This window comes from Argopecten irradians, chromosome 2, assembly GCF_041381155.1.
Source record: "Argopecten irradians isolate NY chromosome 2, Ai_NY, whole genome shotgun sequence".
Classification (NCBI taxonomy): Eukaryota; Metazoa; Mollusca; class Bivalvia; order Pectinida; family Pectinidae; genus Argopecten; species Argopecten irradians.
This window is the reverse complement of record NC_091135.1, coordinates 46,884,109-46,907,162: the sequence shown is the minus strand read 5'-3', so window position 1 is coordinate 46,907,162 and position 23,054 is coordinate 46,884,109. Positions and strand designations below refer to the sequence as shown.

Genomic DNA, 23,054 nt, shown 5'->3' with positions numbered 1-23,054 from the left:
AAACCACTGTAATGTTACATTTAAACATACTGCATTTTATCAAATAGAGTATAAAATTAATTATAAGTATTGATGTCACTATTTTTTAATTTTATCGGGTTATGAAAAGAAAAATTGTTTGCAAACTTTTGTGAGAATCCGCTACGCGGATTCACACAGTTTGCAAACAATTTTTTTTTCATACCCCGATAAAATTAAAAAATAGTGACATCAATGCTTAAATGAAATTACATTTCATGAGCTATAGGAAATTGTGAAAACAAATTTATGAGAAAGTGTTCAAATTCATGTAAAGTAGAACCATAGAAGTCTAGGTCAAGAAATTAAATCGCCATGGAAAGTTCTTTAGTTATGATAATGCAGAATTAAGTATTGAAGCTGCAAAGAAAAATATGAGACAGAACATTATCAACCATTTGAAGAATTTGAAGAATTTTAATAATTATTTTAAACTGATAATTTCAATGACTCCATATCTCTATCCTCTCAAAAAATCCATGTAGGCCACATAAGATGAAACTATCAAAGTGGCAGTGTAGATTCAAACACTAGATCCACATCTACAGCACAATTCTCAGTTTTCCCAGCCATGAACAGTAGACACTTCACTGACATGGTCTCTGACTACTTGATCCAGTATATCGTGGATGTCTTTACAACCTTTTACGGCCATATCTGTCACTCGACTCAAATTGTCCTCATGCAGTCTTCCATTCATTAACAAAAACACAATCTGTTCAGATTTGGGAAGTGTAGCAGCAATGATTTCTGGACTTCCTGAAGATTCCTCAAGATAGTTTATGTCTGTAATCGGAGTGTCATTTATAAAACTTGAGGAACATGCACATACATAGTCTCTCAGAGCGATGCCAGCATCTATAAGGGCTAATGTGGAGGCATTTACACTGGCACAGTAATTCCCACCGTCAGATTGTAACACCTACAACAATCAAGATAATATGGATTATGGAATATAAAGTGCAATATACCGTAAACTTGTATAGCAACTTATTTTTTTAATACCGCTTTTTTTGCCATTCCAAGCGATTTTCTCATGGCAATTTCATTTCATGGTTTATATGTAAACATTCTATTGTACTTGTTGTAGTTGAATATTATTCGCTACAATGTATTTTAAGTTGGTTTATATATATTTTTTTCTTTTTTTTGAGAAATTAAAATTTATACACAATAATTGATGAATTCACATGATGCAGAAAATTACTTACTCATGCCTCAAATTATATTATAAGAACTTAAGAAGACACATTTTTTAAACAGTATCTTTGAAGAGAGTGACACAATCAACATTTTACCTCAACAAAAATATCAATCTGGGATCTGGGATAAAGGGTGGTTTGGATTGCAGCATCAAAAGTTTGTTGAAGATGCATAGTCATTTCCTGTGACTTCCTGTCCCCACGGGGTCTTCGCTTGCGCTCTCCTGTACTGAAGGTAGCCATGCTAAACTGGCAGTTGACAAGTACTTTATCATGTAGAGCTTTACTCTTGCTTCCTCGTATCTGCAAAGGAAACAGCGGATTCATGAATAGAGAATTTCAATTTTATATTAACAAACCATATCTAACCATTATCACACACTGTTAAAGAAGGGTCGGCAGCATTAAAAACAGAGTTACCTTTTAATCAATAACCCCCTGATTTCGGCCAAGTCTAGTTTTGCTACATAATGTATATTAAAAGAAAGATCTTTTACACCATTTATAGTAGGAGACTAGGAGTGGACAAATGCACCGCCAGACTGGGATTCAAACCGGATACAGTCCCGTACACTTCGAACACTAGCTGAAGTGCTCTACAAGTATTGAGCTACCTGGTCACTGACAATCAAACTGATCCAGAACCATAACACTCTTCCCTCCCTTTTTTATTTACTGTTGTTTTTATCCCGCAGGCTCACCATACAACCCAGGTTCTGGTATCCCCTGCTAAGTGTACCACCAATGATTGTAACAACTGAGGTTTAGTCTCAGGCAGGCACAAAATGTAATAAAAATTGGTGGCAGAAAACTAACCCAGATCCGTTGCACAGTAAACTGAATCCAGATTAAAAATCACCTAACAATCAGTAACATTGAAAGTAACAGTTTAACGTGTCAGAAGTAGTACATTTGGCAATAAAAGTACACTAGCTGAGTAAGACACTGCATAGATCTAAGTTAGTCCAAATTTTCTGATGATCTCGCAATAGACATAGAAAATATATAGTACGCTGCCATGTTTTAATTTTCGTTATCAGCACAAGAATGTAATTTTCATTATATAGGTGAAACGTATAAAAGACAAGAATGAGGCAATATATGCACTGGTCAAAAAGTTATACTCTGTGTGTTCTCAAGCATAGGGCACTGTCAGCAGTGTTGTCATGAATCTTGTTGCCAAAGATGACGTTACATATTCCTGCGCGTTTTTTATTCATGGCATCGCATGCTGCCAAGTTTTACACTTTTGAGAGAACAAGATAGAAACTATTCTGACGTGTATTTATTGCTAGACTCAAGCATAGGGCACTGTCAGCAGTGTTGTCATGAATCTTGTTGCCAAAGATGACGTTACATATTCCTGCGCGTTTTTTTTTCATGGCATCGCATGCTGCCAAGTTTTACACGTTTGAGAGAAACAAGATAGAAACTATTTCTGACGTGTATATATTGCTAGACACAAAACATCTACCAACAGTGTTGAAGAATTGTATTTAAAAAAGAAATAATCGGACTTCAGGTTTAATAATAGTTTTAATATCAGACTGAGGCTATAATCCTTACAACATTTACAATTTTTACATGTAGCTGTGCTCTTCTGAGGCTTTGCCTGAAATTCATATTATCGTCAGTGTTAATATTAGAAATTTGCGGATAAATGTTAGTTAGATGTTGAATATGTAAGTTAGATATTGACATAACGTCATGTTACCCAAATTGGCACGCTACCCAAAATGGCACACTTTTTGATAATATTGCTTCCGTTTTAATTCACTTTGGAAATTTTCTTTCAGCTGTTGCTATAATTATTCCCTGATCATCATGAAATACTTTAATGGTGATATTTCCACATGACCATAGCTATGAGGGATTTTGTTCAGCTATAAACTTGAGAAAATACCTAAAATCAAGTATTACGGCAAATATTGCCCCGTGCGATGACTCTAGTTTTCCACTTTTCGCTCAATAGTCTGTTCTAAAAAGTGTGGAAATGGTATAAACTATGTCTAGAACACAAATTTAATCAATTTAGTTGTCAGTTACTTGGTAGTTTCATAGTTCAGAGCTGTTTTATCCTCAGTAAATATTGATTTTCTAGTATGGAGATTTTTCATCTGCGATAATGTGCGCATGCGAAATGAAACAAAGGTGCGCTCGAATAGCACTTATACATCCAAGAGTTACTTCCCTTATGCCATTTATATGTTTATTTAACAGTAAAACACACACAAAGCTTAAAAGGGCAAAATATGCTTAAATATTGTCGTAAAAATTATGTAAGAAAGGTAAGTGATAACCATAAAGATGAAATTTTACCTGAGTAATGACTACATTGATTTTCACGTAAATCATCCAAATAATATATATGGAGAAAAGTGTTCAATGGCATTAATTGTTGATTTTTGTATTGTAGTTTCAATATAAGTCAAATCATATTTGAAATATCCCGATATTTTTCTATGCTCACTGTTTTTACCTGGGTGTGCCAATCTGGGTACCCGCACCTGGTTGATAGCAGGTGCGTTCCCATCGTCGATACTCCAGGGGTTCCGATCACTTACGATCTCTACACCCCTGGACTATTTCATCGTAAAACTGGAGGCAACAGAACAGAACAGGTAATTTAGTCCTTTGATGTACATCAAAAGAGCCGTATAACGGTACACTGTGGTTGACTATGTGGCTTTGAAGTTGGGCGTCGCTCTCTCTGTAGTCTTCAAAGGAAATATTTGCTGGTCTGTGATTGGTCAAATATTTTCAGCTGAGCTGCCTTCAATTTCACTATGAGATAGTCCAGGGGTGTAGAGATCGTAAGTGATCGGAACCCCTGGAGTATCGAGGATGGTGCGTTCCAGACCTGTATCCAAGGATGCTATTTATGGAAACACGTGCAGAAAGAATTCCAAACATAGACCAACAGACAGATGATAGGCTCTATTTGTAAGATTGATACAAAAATTGGAATTATATTGCAATCAGAAAAATAGATGCTTAAAAATAAGAAAAATGTGTGCCAATCTGGGTTACATGACGTTACAACGTTACCTCATGAGGACCATATACAGCCGCTAAAACTTTTGTATTGCCCTGTTCTATATATGCTGAGCCATCAGCTTGATTAAAAACTCCAAGACGACACTGGATCTTTCTTAATTCGTGTGGCCTTCGTCCGTCAATGCGGAATCCTTGGTCGGATAGTAACTCCAAACCGGCCATGCTTTCGCTTTGAAAATGAAACCGGAAGCAAGGAGGTGCTTTCTAATTCGGAACTCGTATTTAAGTATGTGCCACAAAATAAATGAACTCCAGTGTCAAGAACTAAAAAAAGAAAAAATGTTGACATGGTTTACAAACAAAGCATTCATTTTAATGTCAATACAAACATTTTTCTATATGGCTATTGTAAAATGACGATGTGCATATTTTTGGTCAAAATGAATTACGGAGCCCTCCCTTGGAACTCTTCACTGTTCGTTTTCACAACGGCAGACAGACGACACACATGTGGAAACAACAGAAGACGGAGATTCAGAGAGCGCTTTAATCCATACTGGTGTGAGTATGAATTAACATTACCCAGAGTTATTGTAAACTAAAATTTGTGTCACGCCGAATGATAGAATTTCTTTATTTCCATCTCCACCTTTACTTGTACTTTTGTAGTGTTGAAGTGAAAGACAACAAAAAGGAGAAACAAGCTTTTATTGTTCGATCAAGACATCCGACTGGTGATATCAACGAAACATTTCGAAAGTAAATAAACAGCTAATAAAATGAAATAGTTTTCATCAAGAATGAAACCTGAATTTGACATTCAAGCATTACTGTAATTACTGATGACCAATTAATGAGTAGTTTATATTATGATATACTTACTCAGTAAGGATTTAATCAGATCTTTCTCTTATAAAGGAATAAATGATAACTTGTTACTTCCATTTTACAGATAACTATTAAAGAGCTGAAACCATGGAAGAAGCTAGCATTGAATCCTGTTTGAAGGTGTTAAAATGTGCCAAATCTGACAATGAAAAATTTGCCGCCTTATTGCTGGTATGAATGTTAATTTATTGTGCTTCAGAAATTTCAAAACAAACTGTTTTTATAAGTCTTTATAAGTCGTATTTAATGGGAAATTACTTACCAATGGCACTTAATAGACTAGTATTTTAATCAATTTGTAACAGTAGAGGAGAAAATGTAGCGGCCAGATTAGGATTAGAACCCGGGCCGGGACCCTCTAATGACTGAGCTAGCTGGTCACAGATAATTGACCCAGTCCAATCCCGCATCACTCCTCTGTCCTTTCTCGAAGTCTTCACCCTCGAAGAATTATGAAACCCTTCCAAACACCACCACTGTGGGTTGTTTAGTTAGGTGCCAATTCTGTAACAGGATAGAAGAAAATGTAGCGTCCAGACCGGGATTCAAACCCAGACCCTCCGAACAATAGCTGAGTGCGCTACCGACTGAGCTACCTGGTCATTGATGATCGACCCAGTCCACTTTGCTACAAATTAATGTATTACGTATGCTGTTAACTCTGAATATGCCTGTCACGAAAACACTAAAATATTATAACTGCTAAAATTAGTATGTTAACAGTACAGTACTTACTGTATACAGTCGAATCTCGTTATCTCAAAATCGCTTGAGTCGAAATTCCGCTTGAGTCGAATTAATTTTGAAGTCCCGTTTTTTTCCCTTCTTTGTGTATGTATTTTAAAATCGGATGACTCAAATTTCGATAACTCGAAACTCCAGTTGAGTCAAAGTCAATTCCTGGTCCGTAGAACGGATGTTCGGCGAAAAAAATAGTCGCTATCTCGAAATCGATTTCAGTCAATATTTTAAATTTAAAAAAATAATTACGTAAATGAAACATAGACACAAGCAATTGAAATTCACCTGTGGTTTGTCGTAACACGATTGGTTTACCTGCACATATCGCGATCGGTATATGCAGGCCTATGGGAACATACTACAACAATGACTTCTAATTATGAATTGTTTAATAATCCTCTCAAGTCTGGGTTCCTAATTAGTGTCACTTTACAATTGTGACTTATCTGTAGTGTACATAAACACGACACGTATTTACACAATCACACTCAGCATGGCTCGATCAGCGTGGCTGATCATGACCAGAAGCATGTTTGTTTAGGAATCATTAGATACGAATAAGTTCGAGTTTTTTAAGGCTTGTATGGAATGTTGATTGTACAAAATAATTTCAAAACCCATATTGTTAAATGTTTAACTAGTTGTTGCATACGTACTAGTATCTTAGTCATACAATGTATTTCTTCGTTGGTGTAGAAATCTACTTTCGTTTCATTTAACGTAAATTATATTAACAAGTATGTGCAAGAGCCGGAAACGGAGAGTGTAATCTGCTTACGGTAGGTGAAAATTATTGTTTATTTTGCTATGTTATTATTTTGAAATACCATTAAATTCTAAAATAAGAAAGATACTTGTTTTTATTTGTTCAGCTACTATATTCCGTATAAGTTTGATGTATGAACCATTGAAGTCAGTATAACACCTACGGGAAATCAGGATGCATGCCTATGATCGTAATTCAAACTTTTATCTATTTTAAAAAATCCAAAAACATCTGAAATCATATCACTAAAATGATTTAATAGAAACCTTATTAGTTGGAAAATTACGATAATATGCTGATCACGGTAATAGGCATGTACCCGGCTGTAATAGTCATAAAATAATGACCATTGAAAATCATGTTCTGATCAAACTTAATCACATTAGGTTTTAGTCGAATTCCGGATGAGTTGAATTATTTTCGTTGGTCCGTTGAATTTCGAGATAACGAGTTTTGACTGTATATATATAAATTTGTTTGCAATTGGTTACTTTAACTTCAAAATTTAATAAATTATAAATTTGATACATTTACCATCATAATTCATCTAAACAGTTATTGAAATTCACTCACAACAAAAAAATTGTTAATTGTGAATATTTCATATTAAAGTGTTTACATTTGTAGTTATTTTTATTTCAGGTTGCAAAGCTAACCAAAGCAAAGCCTCTGTCAAGCCAGGAAAGGGATGAGTTATTGTCAACAATTGGTTTGAAGTTCATCATTAGGCTTCTGAAGTCTAGTAAGATCCAAAATCCAAATTGAAATAAGTTAAAAAGTTAGGAGGAACAATGATAATTCTTTAAAGGAAATGATGAAAATAATGAATTTGAATTTATTTCATATTCATATTATGAAAGAAAAACAGGGACCCATGAAAATAATCAATCGGGTCTCAAGAGTACATCTACTATTATGACAAACCACGTACATCTTTTTGAAAAGAATACCCAACAGGAAGTCATGAAAATAATATATCTGTTGTGATTAAATAATTTGTACAACATTACAACTTATTTAGCCAAGGAATGGCTACCAAAGTTGACAACTTTGTTGGTTTTGTTTGACAGAGACAGCCCCAGAAGGTTGTACTGTTGGCCTATATCAGTCTATAGCCCTCAGTATTTTGTCGGGTCTGTGTACAGATCCTCACCAAGTAAGTAGCTTACAGGGAGTATTTTTTCTGTTATAATTATATATTTATACAACTGTTATATATAGCTCTGTTTATTGTTTTGTTATATATGTTGTCCACAGTTCTTGCCACTTTGTGTCAACTGAGTTTCTTCAATTGTGTACATCTCATTTTTCTCTTGACATTCTAACAACTCTAAGCTGTGTGAGATTATATCATAAGTTGTGTAGTGTCACTGACAATTATTCAAGTTTACTACAAAAAAGAAATGAAGAAATACATAAAAAAAATTTACTTTACTTCTTATAATCCATTATCCAGATAACATATTTTCCTTTGCAAATTGATTTCAGGTTGCTGCCTTGGGACTGAAGAGAAACATTGAAATTTTGAATGGGATAATATTAAGGAACACAAGGTATGCACAAAACTTGGAACACTAGACTATTATTTTCTGGTACTTATTTACTGCCTATGATGTCTTAAAAAGCATTAACAAGTTTCTTCACTTGTCAGCTCTTGACAAGCTTTTGAATAGTATTTCAACTTTCATTTCTGTGTCAGCCATTTGTCACTCTCTGACTTTGGGTCTCTCTCTTTTTGGCTGTCTAAAACAATATTGTTTGAGTCCCTTCTTGGCCCTTTTTATTTCCTTCATCTTATAGTTATAATTTCTTACAAACTCTCTTTGATATCATTAACAAAGTACTCAGTTTGAAATCACAATGTTGTAAAATTCTGCCAATAATAATTGTCACTTCTCTGGTCAAGTAATTTATTTAAAAATCTGTAGAATACTTACCTGTGGATTCTTTCAGTTTTACAGAAGCAGATGATATTAATTCAGATTTTACATTAAGCACATTTCTCTTGTAAACCGGATTATATATGTTTGTATACCTACAGTGAAGAAGAGTTGGAGACTGCTATAGTAGCTGATTGTTATGACATACTACGGAACCTTGCCTTGACATCAGAAGGATGTGATCAGCTTCTGGCCAACTGGACGCCGGTTACACTGTGTAGGGTCATTCTGGATAACCTGTCTGGTGAGGACATTTTTAAATACAAGAATACGATGAAACATGTTTGTAACAAATATACTTACAACAAATTCTTGGTTATAACAGTGCTTTTCATTTCATTTCAATTATCCTATCAGATGTATGTTGAGAAAAGTTATATTTCCAAGAGAAAACCCACTGACTAATCAAATACTCAACTTAAGCCTCAGACTTGCAACATATTACCATGAGCCTTCCATCTCTAAATCAATTAAGGTAGCTCCTTAATTTTGGGAAAACCCATGTCATTTTTTAGGTCACCTGACCATACAGAGTTATTGCCCTTTGCACTAATAATTATTACCCGACATTGTGAACATGATAACTTGAGTAAATATGCACCGAGCTTAATGAAACTTTGTATGTAGATAAACATTAAAAAGATCTTGGACGAGTTTGAAAATCAACTTTATTCAGCTGTTACTTAATTATTTACAGAGTTATTGCCCTTTGCAATAATATTTATTAAACCTTATGAACACGGTAATGTGAGTAAATGCACCAAGCTTCATGAAACTTTGTATGTAGACCTATTAGATGTATGTTCCTATTTCGTGAACAAAAGATATTGGTTGGCTAGTAAATTACATAACTAATTTGTATCAAATGATACAAGGTAATGATTTTAAAGTGAACAGTCGGGCAAGGATGGCTAAAGTCGGTAAAAATGGTGTGAATGTATCCAGTATAATTTCTTATGAGATAGAAAAATAAAATCTCTCGCCAAAATCTGTCTGCGTACGAAGAAATTAATTTAAAGTATGGGAATTCTAAAACGTCCTCCCGGCTCACTATGTCCGTGGTTACATTTCCACGCAGCCTCGTTTTCAATGCTTTCAACTTTTCTTTACTTTAATGGTCAGAACTGGGAAACTAAGCATAACTTGACCGTCGTATTAATAAGTGAGAACTTTTGGAAGGCCAATGAACGCATTTAGACTGGTTTTCTTTCCCCGACTTTTCACTTTAAACATTCAAGATTATATGTAGACAATTTTCACCTTTTGAAAAAATATCCAAGTGGAATGTCGTAGCGTGTGGGAAACTATTCTGGAATTCAAAACAACCTCTGCAGTTTCCGGTTTAGAGTCATATGAAATAATTGGCGCAGTTTTCAAAAGTATGGAACTACCTAAACCAATCATATCAAACCTCAAACTTACAACATACAACCAGAACAGTGGAAGGCTTGTGGTAGAGTGTCAGACTGGTTTGTGTTCATATTCTGCTCTGCTAATTAATGGCCACCATATATATATAGCCATTAATTAGACTTGATAAATATTTTTTTCATCTTTTGTGCATGCTTTAGGCTTGTAAGCAAATTTTGATATGAAATACCATATTTGACCCAATAGGTGCCCAGGCCCTGTGAAAAATTGAAAAAATGAGAGCCTATACAGTTTTGATAGTTGTGATAGTTTTGGCCTTATGCCTAGGCAATTGAAATGAGGCATCAAAAAGGGGAGGGGCCCTAATAGGGGTCATGGGCGTTTATTGGGTTGAATACGGTATAAGTATGGCTATGTTTTGTGTACATACAGGGGCAGATAGAGCAGAAAATGTGTTGAGGTGCATGTTGTCTGTGGCTGGACCCAAAATATGGCTGACACACTTGCAGACAAAACTTCTTCACAGCATGATGGTGCATATCGTACGAGCATTCAACAAATTTCAGGTAATTTGAGGGTTACTTTGTAAAGTATGAAGGAATATAAAATTATGTTAAAAAAAAGATAGATGGTCTGATCATACAAAATACAACACTTGGCTTTTTTCACTTAACTGGAAAGGGGCCTTTTTACTTTACTTTGGGGGGAAAATTGGCAAATTGGGAAGGGTATTTCCAGGAGTGATCTATAATTTTTGTGAATTTGGCATAAATATGAATTTCCATTGGGAATATGGCCCATTATCAGCCCCTAAGAGCCCCTAGAAAAAGCACTGTAATGTATGAATTGGTTTGGCTACTCATAGACTGCTGTCCTGTCATACGAAAATTCTTTTACTGTAGTACACTGAAATAAGAGTTGTAACAGTAAATGATGCACTTTGTTTTGCAATAAATGTTTATCAAATCAAATGAATTATGCATATTGAAATTAATGCTTTGGAAAAGAATGAAGAAAATGTGAAGTTGCATGTTTCTTAAGAAATTATTTTGCTGTGCAATTAATAAGTATCATTCCATTTTTATAGGATGACAATAAATTTGAATTGTGTGGCTTCCTACAGCAAATGCTTCAAAGTATTCCAGATGAAATGGTAAGCTTAAAACATACTGGTATAAGCATAAAATCAATCTTTTTATTATCAAAAATTTCACTTGAATAGGATTTTATTACTGTCAAGAAAAGAATATCATTTTCACCCTTTTAGGGCAAAGTAGGAATCACATTTGTTCTACTTCTCAAATTGATGAAATAGAGAGACAAGTATTTCCAAAGTCAATTTTCCTATCATATTGTATCTAAATCCAGCTACCAAATTACATAAGTGAATGTGAATGACATCAAACTTTGCATACATACTTATGATTGTCATTGTTTGTCATAAGTACATAAGAAACAACTAAAATATACTCATGATAAAGATTATTAACTTTTATTTGTTGTAGGTTGAAGAATGTAAGAAGAGTACTTGGCAGCCTGTCTTGGTGAAAACAATGAGGGAAATATTTACCAGTAGGCTAGGTAAACTCAATTACTTACTTATATTGCAGTCTTATTATTAATAATTGTGGGGTATTGATATTGTAAATGGTGTTCCTATTCCAATTATGTTCTGAATTTTACCTCTTCATTATTTTCAATATATTTGGGAATTCATAAATTCACAATCAAAGATTCTTTCTGACCAATTTGCATGCACATATACTATTTAATGGCATTTATACATTACTTAAGCATTGATGTCACTATTTTTTAATTTTATCGGGTATGAAAAAAAAAATTGTTTGCAAACTGTGTGAATCCGCGTAGCGGATTCTCACAAAAGTTTGCAAACAATTTTTTTTTCATAACCCGATAAAATTAAAAAATAGTGACATCAATACTTATAATTAATTTTATACTCTATTTGATAAAATGAAGTATGTTTAAATGTAACATTATAGTGGTTTTTCAAGGGATTCTTTTTTCCGAATCAATACGCAACGTCAATGTCTCTATTGTGACGTCACGAAAACGTCGGGGTTTCGCGCCATTCTCGGATTTTTTTTTCATAGTGGTATGCAAAAAAAATATTGACCAATCAGAAAGCCAGATTTGGTATGAAAACAAAGAAAAATTAATTATAATTGTTTGCAAAATATTTGAGTTTGAGAATAAACTATCGCATGGAATTATCCAAAAATTAAGTGAAAACAAAGTGGTTAATAGTATTTCACATGGGTGTGTTGAATCAAATGGGTTATGATATGTCGGTATAGATTTAAAATTTAATAGAAGTGCCTCCATTACCACTGCCATGACAATTCTATAATTGCCTTGATATGGGATGATGGCTAATAACTCATACAATTAGTTATGTTTGAAATGATTAACTCTGACAGAACATTACCATCAGTACACATCTGTTTGTGATCTAGGTGAGGAGCAGAGGAATCCCACCCTGTGTCTGGCTGCTGTGTTGATCGACCGTCTAGGAGTGAGTACAGTCCTCCCACCGCTAACACTCGACTGTCAACTCCTCCTGGTCATCACACACCTCAGCTGTATAGAAATCAGGATGATTCTGGAAAATTTCCCTTTCGAGCAGGTGTGTACCATAAAGTTTGTTTTGTAGGTATTTTAGAGGATGAGAGAAAGGTTGCCGATGTCAGACATAGCAACTTCTTTGCCACCAATCATTATCTCAGTTATATTTGTAATATAAGATTTAATTTAATCGAGACTCATCACAAAATTTTCAGCTATCATATGTCTAAACAGATGGAAAACTCAACCTAAACGTGTGAGGGCATTGACATTTTGATATTATGCATCAATAATTCCGGGTTCATAGTACTTGTTGATCAATTTATTGTTCGAATACTCTTTTTTTCTGACAGGTTGTAGAGAGAGCTGATGTGCTGTGTAGTTGTTACCTACTGATGGAGAACATTATTTACTACATGACCACGTCACCATCCCTCAAGCTGGATGAGAAGCAGGTCTCACAACTTCACCACGCCATGGTTGGCTCCGTCAACGCTATCCTTGGGTTTCTCAGGGAAGTATCTGAGGAGGACAATTTACAAGTATGTTGACAGTTCCAGCTAAGGTTTGAGTGGATATAAGTGCCTTAAATCTGATTATGATAAAAATGTTTTCATTGAAATTTTCAGTTTTTGAAAAGTGAAGTTTGAGTTGTCTTTGATATAAGTATGTTCTCAATTTGATCTTTGTTTTACTTAGGGTTGGATACCGTTACTTGATACCAATATAGTAATGTTACTCCTTTGAAAAGATATCAGTACATACCCGTTTTAAAAAGTACCAATTTCTTTATCGCTCCTTGAAAAAAATTTAAACACATGATTTCCTAAGGAAATCCACATGTGAAAAGTGACTTAATGAAGGAGACAGGCAGTGTGTGTAAGAGTTTACACTTACAGTGATCTTCAAACGTCTTGCAGTTCTGTTTAATAATGAAAAATATATTGTTAAATATCAACTTGGGTATTTTCTTATATAAATTACAACATTAAAGAAAAATGAAATTTATGTAGTTTGATAAACAACCAGTGTATTTCAAATACTGGTATTGTGTCATTGATACAGAATGGTTTTGTACCATATTGTTATCCCCGCTTTCATAGAAATTGGGGGTATTAATTTGGGTCGATCTGTCCATCCTTCTGTCTCTGTCTAAAATGCTTGGTTTCCATGCAATAACTGCCACGAATCTTAGTGATTTTAGCTCGGCACTATCATTCGACCCTATTTGGTATAGTTATGGCCCTTTGATTAGCGAAATACAGCCTTTTCGAATGTTTCCGTTTGATGCTTTTGCAAATATTACCGGATTTTCTCAAAAGTTGATATGATGGTTAAATGTCACTGGGCCTTGGCCAAATTCAATCAGGACTCTGATTGGACCCTATTTTCCTGAGTTATGGCCCTTTGATAAACGAAAAACTTCATTTTTGTCTGTTTTTGTTCAATAACTCGCGAATTTTCTTGAAACTTGGTAACATAATTAAATGTCTTGGCCCCTTGGCCAATTTTAATTGGCATTTTCATGGGACCCTACTTGGCAGACTTATGGGCCTTTGATTAACAAAAGTGGGGATATAAATTCCACAAAGTTGCTTGTTCTTAACGGTATCCAACCCTTATTTTACTGTAGCCCAGCTTACTTCTGTGTGTGTGATTTGATTTCAGAGTTAAATCATGAAAATTTTCGTAGATAAATGAATGCAAATTAAAAAAAAAGTGATTCTTAAAAATCAGAACTTGCAATATTAAATCACTTTGAATTTCTGGGACATATTAGATGCTTGAAATTAGTTGCGATGAAAATAAGCATGTTTGCACTATCAGTATGTTACAACATTTGATGTTAACAAAATACATCAAGGGATAAAATCTAGCTTCTCCGAAAATATTCTTTTAAATTTTTATTACAATGTCAATAAATGAAATAAACAATTATGTTTCCAAATTTGGATTCTTTTGCATTTCTTAATAAATTCTTTTCCTTTGCATGTTCCAAAACAAGAATTTGTGTTTCACAAAAACAGGAATTTGCTTAAAAGAATTTGATATAATTTAAAGACTTAAAGGTTGTGTATAATTTGTTTACAGACATTCAACAGTATTTCATGGGTAAACTTTTATTGAATAATTCTGAAATACCATAAGTGTGTGGTTATCGGACATTTTGCTATGCATACATGTATAATATAAGTTGTTAAATATCTATTGTTAACTATAAGGATGTGATGTTTATTACAGTCTATCTAACTATGATCATTGATAGTGATAATATGTTGTTCACTGTGATGCATGTATATGTAATATGATCCTGAACTTGTAGAAATGCTCTGAGCCGGTAGTGATTGCCACAGTACGAATCCTTGGTGTCTGGATGTCGGAGGAGACCTCAGCCCTCAAGGAATACACATACGCCCTGCTGCCTTTCCTCCTCAAAGTGTCGTAAGGGCGTTTACATCTATTGTGACAATTTTTAAAGTAACTGAAGGAAGTACAAATTAGATAAAAAATATAATCCTGTTCAAAACTGATTTTTCATTGAATGATAAATTATCTCTGATATTTTGTAAGAAATAACAGGCATAAATACACACCCAAAAAATTGTCAGAAAAGAAACCTGGGTTTTACCTAAATTGGCACAAAGACATGTTGTGTCAATGAGCATGTAATAATCTGATTGTATTTCAAATGATATTAAAGGAAAACAGTTATTTTTTTTATCTTGTAGTAAACAACAAATGCGATCCAGAAATAGGGCAAAAGTCAGTACTCACAAAACATCATCAGAAGCTTCTGAACAACACCAGGATTCTGTTAACAAGTCACAGAAACGTTCAGAACCAAAACACACTGTTGGTCCAGTGTCTGCTCAGGACAGTTCATCCTCATTGATCAGCACAGGGTCAGAGGTCAATCAAAGCAGTGCACCTGCTGAGGATTCTATTTCAACTTCTATGGGACAGTGTAATATTAAATGTGACAAGAGTTCAAAATCAAGTGAGAGAGGACATGTGTCAAGCCTTGGAAAGACAGAGACAAATTCAGGAGATAAAGTGCCAAATGATAAAAAACAGAAGGAAATGAACAACAATATGACAGAAAAGTCTTCCCCCAAACCAAAGTCAGTGTCGTTTAGTACAGAGGTGTGTGGTGATTGTGAGACAGACAGTGGGGTAGATCTAACTGACAGTAGTGTGCATGGAGGTAACTTCCAAAGTGGCCTAAATTGTAACAATATTGACTTACTACGCTTCCTGTTACCAGCATTCTGTCACTTCCTGGCAGAGGACGAGTCCCGGCAGATACTGCTTACCCACCACACACAGACACTGCTGGTGGACTACTTTAAATTATGTCTCAATTCAGTCTTGGAGGGAAAGGACTGCAAAGAGGCAAAGGTAAGTAGTGCTATGGCAACGGAGAAGTCAAATATCATTTGACCTTTATTTCAATATAATTAAAGAAAAAGCTTGTCAAAGCTTAATTGAACTTGTCACTGCAACCTCATATTTGGTTCATGATTCACCATTAATTGTTCAATTTTGCTTAATTATTCGCTGGGGATTATTTTTGAACTATTTTGCAAATTCAGTTGAATCAGCATATTCAGCGATATTAAAACTCCCTGAATATTAGTAATTATACAATAAGTGGGTTTGTCATGTAGATTTCTTATGATTTGTTATTTGAAATTTAATGTAAACTTAAGAAAAAGCCTGTTTGATTTCTATTTCATACCTAATCTTTTATACAATTTAGAACCATATTTTCCAAATAAAGGCTCCGTTTCATAAAAATCATATGGATTTATTATTACAGTGAAGGCTTTATATACATTGAATGCATGAATATATAGAGATAGTAGGGTAGAATTTAGATAGATTACCGGTATATATATATATATATATATATATGCACTAACCATTGATTCTCTTTCAGGGAAGTTTGCTGGTAGTGTGTGGAGCTCTGATGAACCTAGTGGTACTGGAGAAAGATCTGATCAGTGAGGATAAAGACATGCACACTCTGTGTCAGGAAGTCGTGGATGCTGTCCCACTTCTCTGTAAGTATAGTTATACCCTGTAATGTTAACCACTTTATAATTTCAAAAGAAAATTTTTAACACAAATTCAAATGTTTCACAAATAATTGTATAGAACATTTAATTTGTGTTTGGTTAGCTGTTATTAATACTTGTGACATTTTGATCACTTTTAGATAACCAAGAGGACTATCTAATAGCTTGGTGTAACCTTGTCACCCTGGGAATGTTCCTGCTACTAAGACAGTACAAAACCTCCAGGGGTATGTATACTTTCTCTTGTATATTGTAATCTCTACCGATTAGACTCCTGATGTATTATGTTTGAGTAGTAATCACAATTAATACTTACCATATATTGTGCGCTTACATTTCCAATACCCCAAGTCAAATCATAATAAACAAAGGAGAAGTGATAGTAGAAATTGAAATGATATTTAGGTATTATGCTGTACACATTTGCATGCAGTAGTGTCTTTGTTTTATGTCTATTGGATGGATTTGCCTCAAGAATTAAGTATTTTCTTGATGAATTGCTCATGAAATAGTACCTAATATAAGGTAATATGTAATAAAGTAGAGACATATTTCATGTTTGAGAATTTAACTTTGTAGAAGAGGATTTCTAGTGTTATATTCTCTCTGAAAAGGGAATAACAAAGAAGGTGAAAAGAATTAAAAGCTTTTACCTTTTGTTGTAGTGCTTTGCGACAAGAAATCAAAGTTTTTCACAGTAGTGATGTCGTTTGTGAAGGGTCCATTCACTTGCAAGTCTCACAAGCAGAAGGAAATTGTGGAAATCAGCAATATGTATACACCTGTCTGGGAGGATGTGTCTGAACTCTGGCATCTCACTCTCCAAGGTAAGTGTGTGGAATCAGTAATATGTACACACCTGTCTGGGAGGATGTGTCTGAACTCTGGAATCTCACTCTCCAAGGTAAGTGTGTGGAATCAGCAATATGTACACACCTGTCTGGGAGGATGTGTCTGAACTCTGGAATCTCACTCTCCAAGGTAAGTGTGTGGATTCAGTGGTATGTACACACCTGTCTGGGAGGATGTGTCTGAACTCTGGAATCTCACTCTCCAAGATAAGTGTGTGGATTCAGTGATATGTACACACCTGTCTGGGAGGATGTGTCTGAACTCTGGAATCTCACTCTCCAAGGTAAGTGTGTGGATTCAGTGGTATGTACACACCTGTATGGGAGGATGTGTCTGAACTCTGGAATCTCACTCTCCAAGATAAGTGTGTGGATTCAGTGATATGTACACACCTGTCTGGGAGGATGTGTCTGAACTCTGGAATCTCACTCTCCAAGGTAAGTGTGTGGAATCGGTAATATGTACACACCTGTATGGGAGGATGTGTCTGAACTCTGGAATCTCACTCTCCAAGGTAAGTGTGTGGAATCGGTAATATGTACACACCCTGTCTGGGAGGATGTGTCTGAACTCTGGAATCTCACTCTCCAAGGTAAGTGTGTGGATTCAGTGGTATGTACACACCTGTCTGGGAGGATGTGTCTGAACTCTGGAATCTCACTCTCCAAGATAAGTGTGTGGATTCAGTGATATGTACACACCTGTCTGGGAGGATGTGTGTCTGAACTCTGGAATCTCACTCTCCAAGGTAAGTGTGTGGATTCAGTGGTATGTACACACCTGTCTGGGAGGATGTGTCTGAACTCTGGAATCTCACTCTCCAAGATAAGTGTGTGGATTCAGTGATATGTACACACCTGTCTGGGAGGATGTGTCTGAACTCTGGAATCTCACTCTCCAAGATAAGTGTGTGGATTCAGTGATATGTACACACCTGTCTGGGAGGATGTGTCTGAACTCTGGAATCTCACTCTCCAAGGTAAGTGTGTGGATTCAGTGGTATGTACACACCTGTCTGGGAGGATGTGTCTGAACTCTGGAATCTCACTCTCCAAGATAAGTGTGTGGATTCAGTGATATGTACACACCTGTCTGGGAGGATGTGTCTGAACTCTGGAATCTCACTCTCCAAGGTAAGTGTGTGGATTCAGTGGTATGTACACACCTGTCTGGGAGGATGTGTCTGAACTCTGGAATCTCACTCTCCAAGATAAGTGTGTGGATTCAGTGGTATGTACACACCTGTCTGGGAGGATGTGTCTGAACTCTGGAATCTCACTCTCCAAGATAAGTGTGTGGATTCAGTGATATGTACACACCTGTCTGGGAGGATGTGTCTGAACTCTGGAATCTCACTCTCCAAGGTAAGTGTGTGGATTCAGTGGTATGTACACACCTGTATGGGAGGATGTGTCTGAACTCTGGAATCTCACTCTCCAAGATAAGTGTGTGGATTCAGTGATACGTACACACCTGTCTGGGAGGATGTGTCTGAACTCTGGAATCTCACTCTCCAAGGTAAGTGTGTGGAATCAGTAATATGTACACACCTGTATGGGAGGATGTGTCTGAACTCTGGCATCTCACTCTCCAAGGTAAGTGTGTGGAATCAGTAATATGTACACACCTGTCTGGGAGGATGTGTCTGAACTCTGGAATCTCACTCTCCAAGGTAAGTGTGTGGAATCAGCAATATGTACACACCTGTCTGGGAGGATGTGTCTGAACTCTGGAATCTCACTCTCCAAGGTAAGTGTGTGGATTCAGTGATATGTACACACCTGTCTGGGAGGATGTGTCTGAACTCTGGAATCTCACTCTCCAAGGTAAGTGTGTGGATTCAGTGGTATGTACACACCTGTCTGGGAGGATGTGTCTGAACTCTGGAATCTCACTCTCCAAGGTAAGTGTGTGGAATCAGTGATATGTACACACCTGTCTGGGAGGATGTGTCTGAACTCTGGAATCTCACTCTCCAATGTAAGTGTGTGGAATCGGTAATATGTACACACCAGTCTGGTAGGACATGTCTGAACTCTGGAATCTCACTCTCCAAGGTAAGTGTGTGGAATCGGTAATATGTACACACCTGTATGGGAGGATGTGTCTGAACTCTGGAATCTCACTCTCCAAGGTAAGTGTGTGGAATCAGCAATATGTACACACCTGTCTGGGAGGATGTGTCTGAACTCTGGAATCTCACTCTCCAAGGTAAGTGTGTGGAATCGGTAATATGTACACACCTGTCTGGGAGGATGTGTCTGAACTCTGGAATCTCACTCTCCAAGGTAAGTGTGTGGAATCAGTGGTATGTACACACCTGTCTGGGAGGATGTGTCTGAACTCTGGAATCTCACTCTCCAAGGTAAGTGTGTGGATTCAGTGGTATGTACACACCTGTCTGGGAGGATGTGTCTGAACTCTGGAATCTCACTCTCCAAGGTAAGTGTGTGGATTCAGTGGTATGTACACACCTGTCTGGGAGGATGTGTCTGAACTCTGGAATCTCACTCTCTAAGGTAAGTGTGTGGATTCAGTAATATGTACACACCTGTCTGGGAGGATGTGTCTGAACTCTGGAATCTCACTCTCCAAGGTAAGTAGGTAAGTGTGTGGAATCGGTAATATGTACACACCAGTCTGGTAGGACATGTCTGAACTCTGGAATCTCACTCTCCAATGTAAGTGTGTGGAATCGGTAATATGTACACACCAGTCTGGTAGGACATGTCTGAACTCTGGAATCTCACTCTCCAATGTAAGTGTGTGGATTCAGTAATATGTACACACCTGTCTGGGAGGATGTGTCTGAACTCTGGAATCTCACCCTCCAATGTAAGTGTGTGGATCCAGTAATATGTACACACCTGTCTGGGAGGATGTGTCTGAACTCTGGCATCTCACTCTTCAAGGCTAGTGGGGAGCCAGAAACTCATTTATTTTTGGCTTATCATACATACATAGATTTATTCTGACAACATACATGTAAACATGTACAGGATTTTTTATAATCCTGTAATAGTCACCTCTTAGAAATTTACGGATTTATTTTCCAGTGTATAGATACTTTTGTGGCTGATTTTTCCAATGTGAATCAAGTGCATATTCAAATTGTTTAACTGTCCTAGAGTGAACAACATATGATGGGAGACTGTTCCAAGTGTTTTCTCACGCAAAGCCTTGAATGTACTTTGTTCACTTTCAAATCATGTCAGCAGATACAGAGAGAGAGGGTATGCTGGCTTATACTTCCTGCTTGTTTTTTTCGCTTGTGTGAAAATTGAAAGATTGAAATATCAACTATCAGCCTTAGGAGAATTGAGAATGTATTGTTTAATATTCTAGATGATTTTTGAGATTGTGTGACACGAGACTTTTAACTTTCCAGCCATCTGTGAGTGTATCCCTCTGTATCCAGTCCTGTCCCATACACTGCTGTCTACAGGAGTTCTACCTCACTGGAACAAACTACTGACTAAAATGTCTGGTATGTAACACTAGACTACTGCACTAATTAGTTACCAAAATGTCTGATGTTACCTGTCTGGAACAAACTACTGACTAAAATGTCTGGTATGTAACACTAGACTACTGCACTAATTAGTTACCAAAATGTCTGATGTTACCTGTCTGGAACAAACTACTGACTAAAATGTCTGGTATGTAACACTAGACTACTGCACTAATTAGTTACCAAAATGTCTGATGTTACCTGTCTGGAACAAACTACTGACTAAAATGTCTGGTATGTAACACTAGACTACTGCACTAATTAGTTACCAAAATGTCTGATGTTACCTGTCTGGAACAAACTACTGACTAAAATGTCTGGTATGTAACACTAGACTACTGCACTAATTACTTACCAAAATGTCTGATGTTACCTGTCTGGAACAAACTACTGACTAAAATGTCTGGTATGTAACACTAGACTACTGCACTAATTACTTACCAAAATGTCTGATGTTACCTGTCTGGAACAAACTACTGACTAAAATGTCTGGTATGTAACCCTAGACCACTGCACTAATTAGTTACCAAAATGTCTGATGTATAAGAGTTTTGTTATCAAATTAATGAAGTTAATATACTTTTTCCTATTACTTTCTGTATCCAAAGAACATCTGTATCCAATCCTCAATGTAACGGTTTACTTTCTTCATCGTTCATTTAGTAGACACAGCATCAAATAATATCTATGATTATTGCAGGTAGCAATAACTGCTTACTAAAAACCTTGTAAAAACTTATCTACATAGGGAGTATTCCAGTAAATCTTTTTGAAAAGCGTCAATTTTGTTCTCTGCATGTTGTTGATTTTAGTTTTGTTAGGATTGCCAATTACATAAATGAAATTAGAAATTAAAATTTTAATATTGGTGGTACCCATTAGAAATTAAAATTTTAATGTTGGTAGTACCCATAAAACACGAGGTCTTTGTATGGGATAACAAACAAGCCAGTTAACAATGATTTAATACTGTTGGCTTTAAGGTAAGAGTGTCCCAGACAGTGTTCAACACAGCATACTAAACCTGATCACTGTGGCAGTCAAAACCAGCCCCAAAGTACGGGAGGTGGCCAAGTCTACCGGATACCAGAACATCTCAATGTAAGTAGAGATATTGTATATTTCATGTGTGTTGTTTCGATGACTAATACTATGTGTACACAGTCTCTCTATGAAACTTCAGAAAAAAATCAATATGCAGTATATTAAGTACACAAAGGCTGCTTTCAACTCGCAACTCTCAGGTTAACATTTAGAACAGGTCTATAGGGGCTTTGTCAAGGCTTGTCTGAAAGCAATATGAAATCACCAAGTCTGTTATTAATTCAAAAACGAACCAGACAAACCATAAACTTAAGTCACCATATGGACTCCAGAGTAAAGCATTCGAATGACAGAGTTTGACACTACTCTAAATTACCCCACTCATACACAAGAGTTGCGAGCCAAAGGCGGACCTAGGTGTGAAAGTGTACAAGTTGTATTCGAAATGAAAGTCGAAGGCTGATGCTTGATGTCAACCTGAGCACTAAAACACTATGATCAGCAGTCAGGTAAATTGACATTGAGCTATCAAACTATAGTGTTGTATAATCAGCTAAACTTGGTTTTGTTAGTTATCAATTCAGTTGATTAATTTATTCCTTAATTTTGAGTTTTTATAAATATCTTCAAGATTTGTAATCAATTTGTTGTTTACAGAACATACAAGCACACAGAACTACAAAGTTTACTGAATTGAAATGGTGAAACATCAATGTGTGTTCTATTTGGTGACGTTGCTGTACCCTAACTGAGGAGAACTTTTACTCACTAAACCAGGAGAGGCATGCCTGGTAGATGAGGATTTCACAGTCTTGTTTCATGTCACGTCATTAAAATGTTAAGTTTTACTTTGTTTGTCTTCGTTTTTTGTCCCCACAAAAAAAAATGCAATCTTAGAATTTGAAATGTTTTCACTTGAACACTTGAATTACCTCACAAGTTTTACCACAGTTCTGCTAACCCAAAAATTACATGGTTCAACAGTACAAATTTACAAAACCCCTATTTCATGTTAAAAATTAAGGTCAGTTTTAATCATTTAATACTTAAATAAAATAA

General features: G+C 35.9%; 2 protein-coding genes across 3 annotated transcripts; one reads left to right on the top strand and one right to left on the bottom strand.

The window, feature by feature from the left end:
• Window positions 1–405: 405 nt before the first annotated feature.
• Window positions 406–4,477, bottom strand: LOC138315713 (exosome complex component RRP41-like). The gene is made up of 3 exons (XM_069256942.1): window positions 4,269–4,477; window positions 1,317–1,523; window positions 406–940 (listed from the first exon to the last, which is right to left on the bottom strand). Exons 1-3 carry the CDS (start codon window positions 4,437–4,439, stop codon window positions 575–577), a joined length of 744 nt encoding a protein of 247 aa, XP_069113043.1. The 5' UTR covers window positions 4,440–4,477; the 3' UTR covers window positions 406–574.
• A 189-nt stretch (window positions 4,478–4,666) lies between these two features.
• LOC138315710 (neurochondrin-like) lies at window positions 4,667–22,843 on the top strand. Of its 2 annotated transcripts, XM_069256939.1 has the most exons (20): window positions 4,695–4,778; window positions 4,887–4,976; window positions 5,170–5,276; window positions 7,255–7,354; window positions 7,683–7,768; window positions 8,101–8,165; window positions 8,654–8,796; window positions 10,356–10,489; window positions 11,011–11,076; window positions 11,429–11,504; window positions 12,401–12,570; window positions 12,863–13,051; window positions 14,833–14,951; window positions 15,239–15,908; window positions 16,450–16,573; window positions 16,729–16,815; window positions 17,254–17,415; window positions 20,829–20,927; window positions 21,935–22,052; window positions 22,653–22,843. In XM_069256939.1, exons 3-20 carry the CDS (start codon window positions 5,193–5,195, stop codon window positions 22,690–22,692), a joined length of 2,532 nt encoding a protein of 843 aa, XP_069113040.1. In that variant the 5' UTR covers window positions 4,695–4,778; window positions 4,887–4,976; window positions 5,170–5,192; the 3' UTR covers window positions 22,693–22,843. The 2 variants fall into 2 exon arrangements, with proteins under 2 accessions (XP_069113039.1, XP_069113040.1); XM_069256938.1 differs by lacking the exon at window positions 4,887–4,976 and having other exon boundaries at window positions 4,667–4,778.
• Window positions 22,844–23,054: the final 211 nt, after the last annotated feature.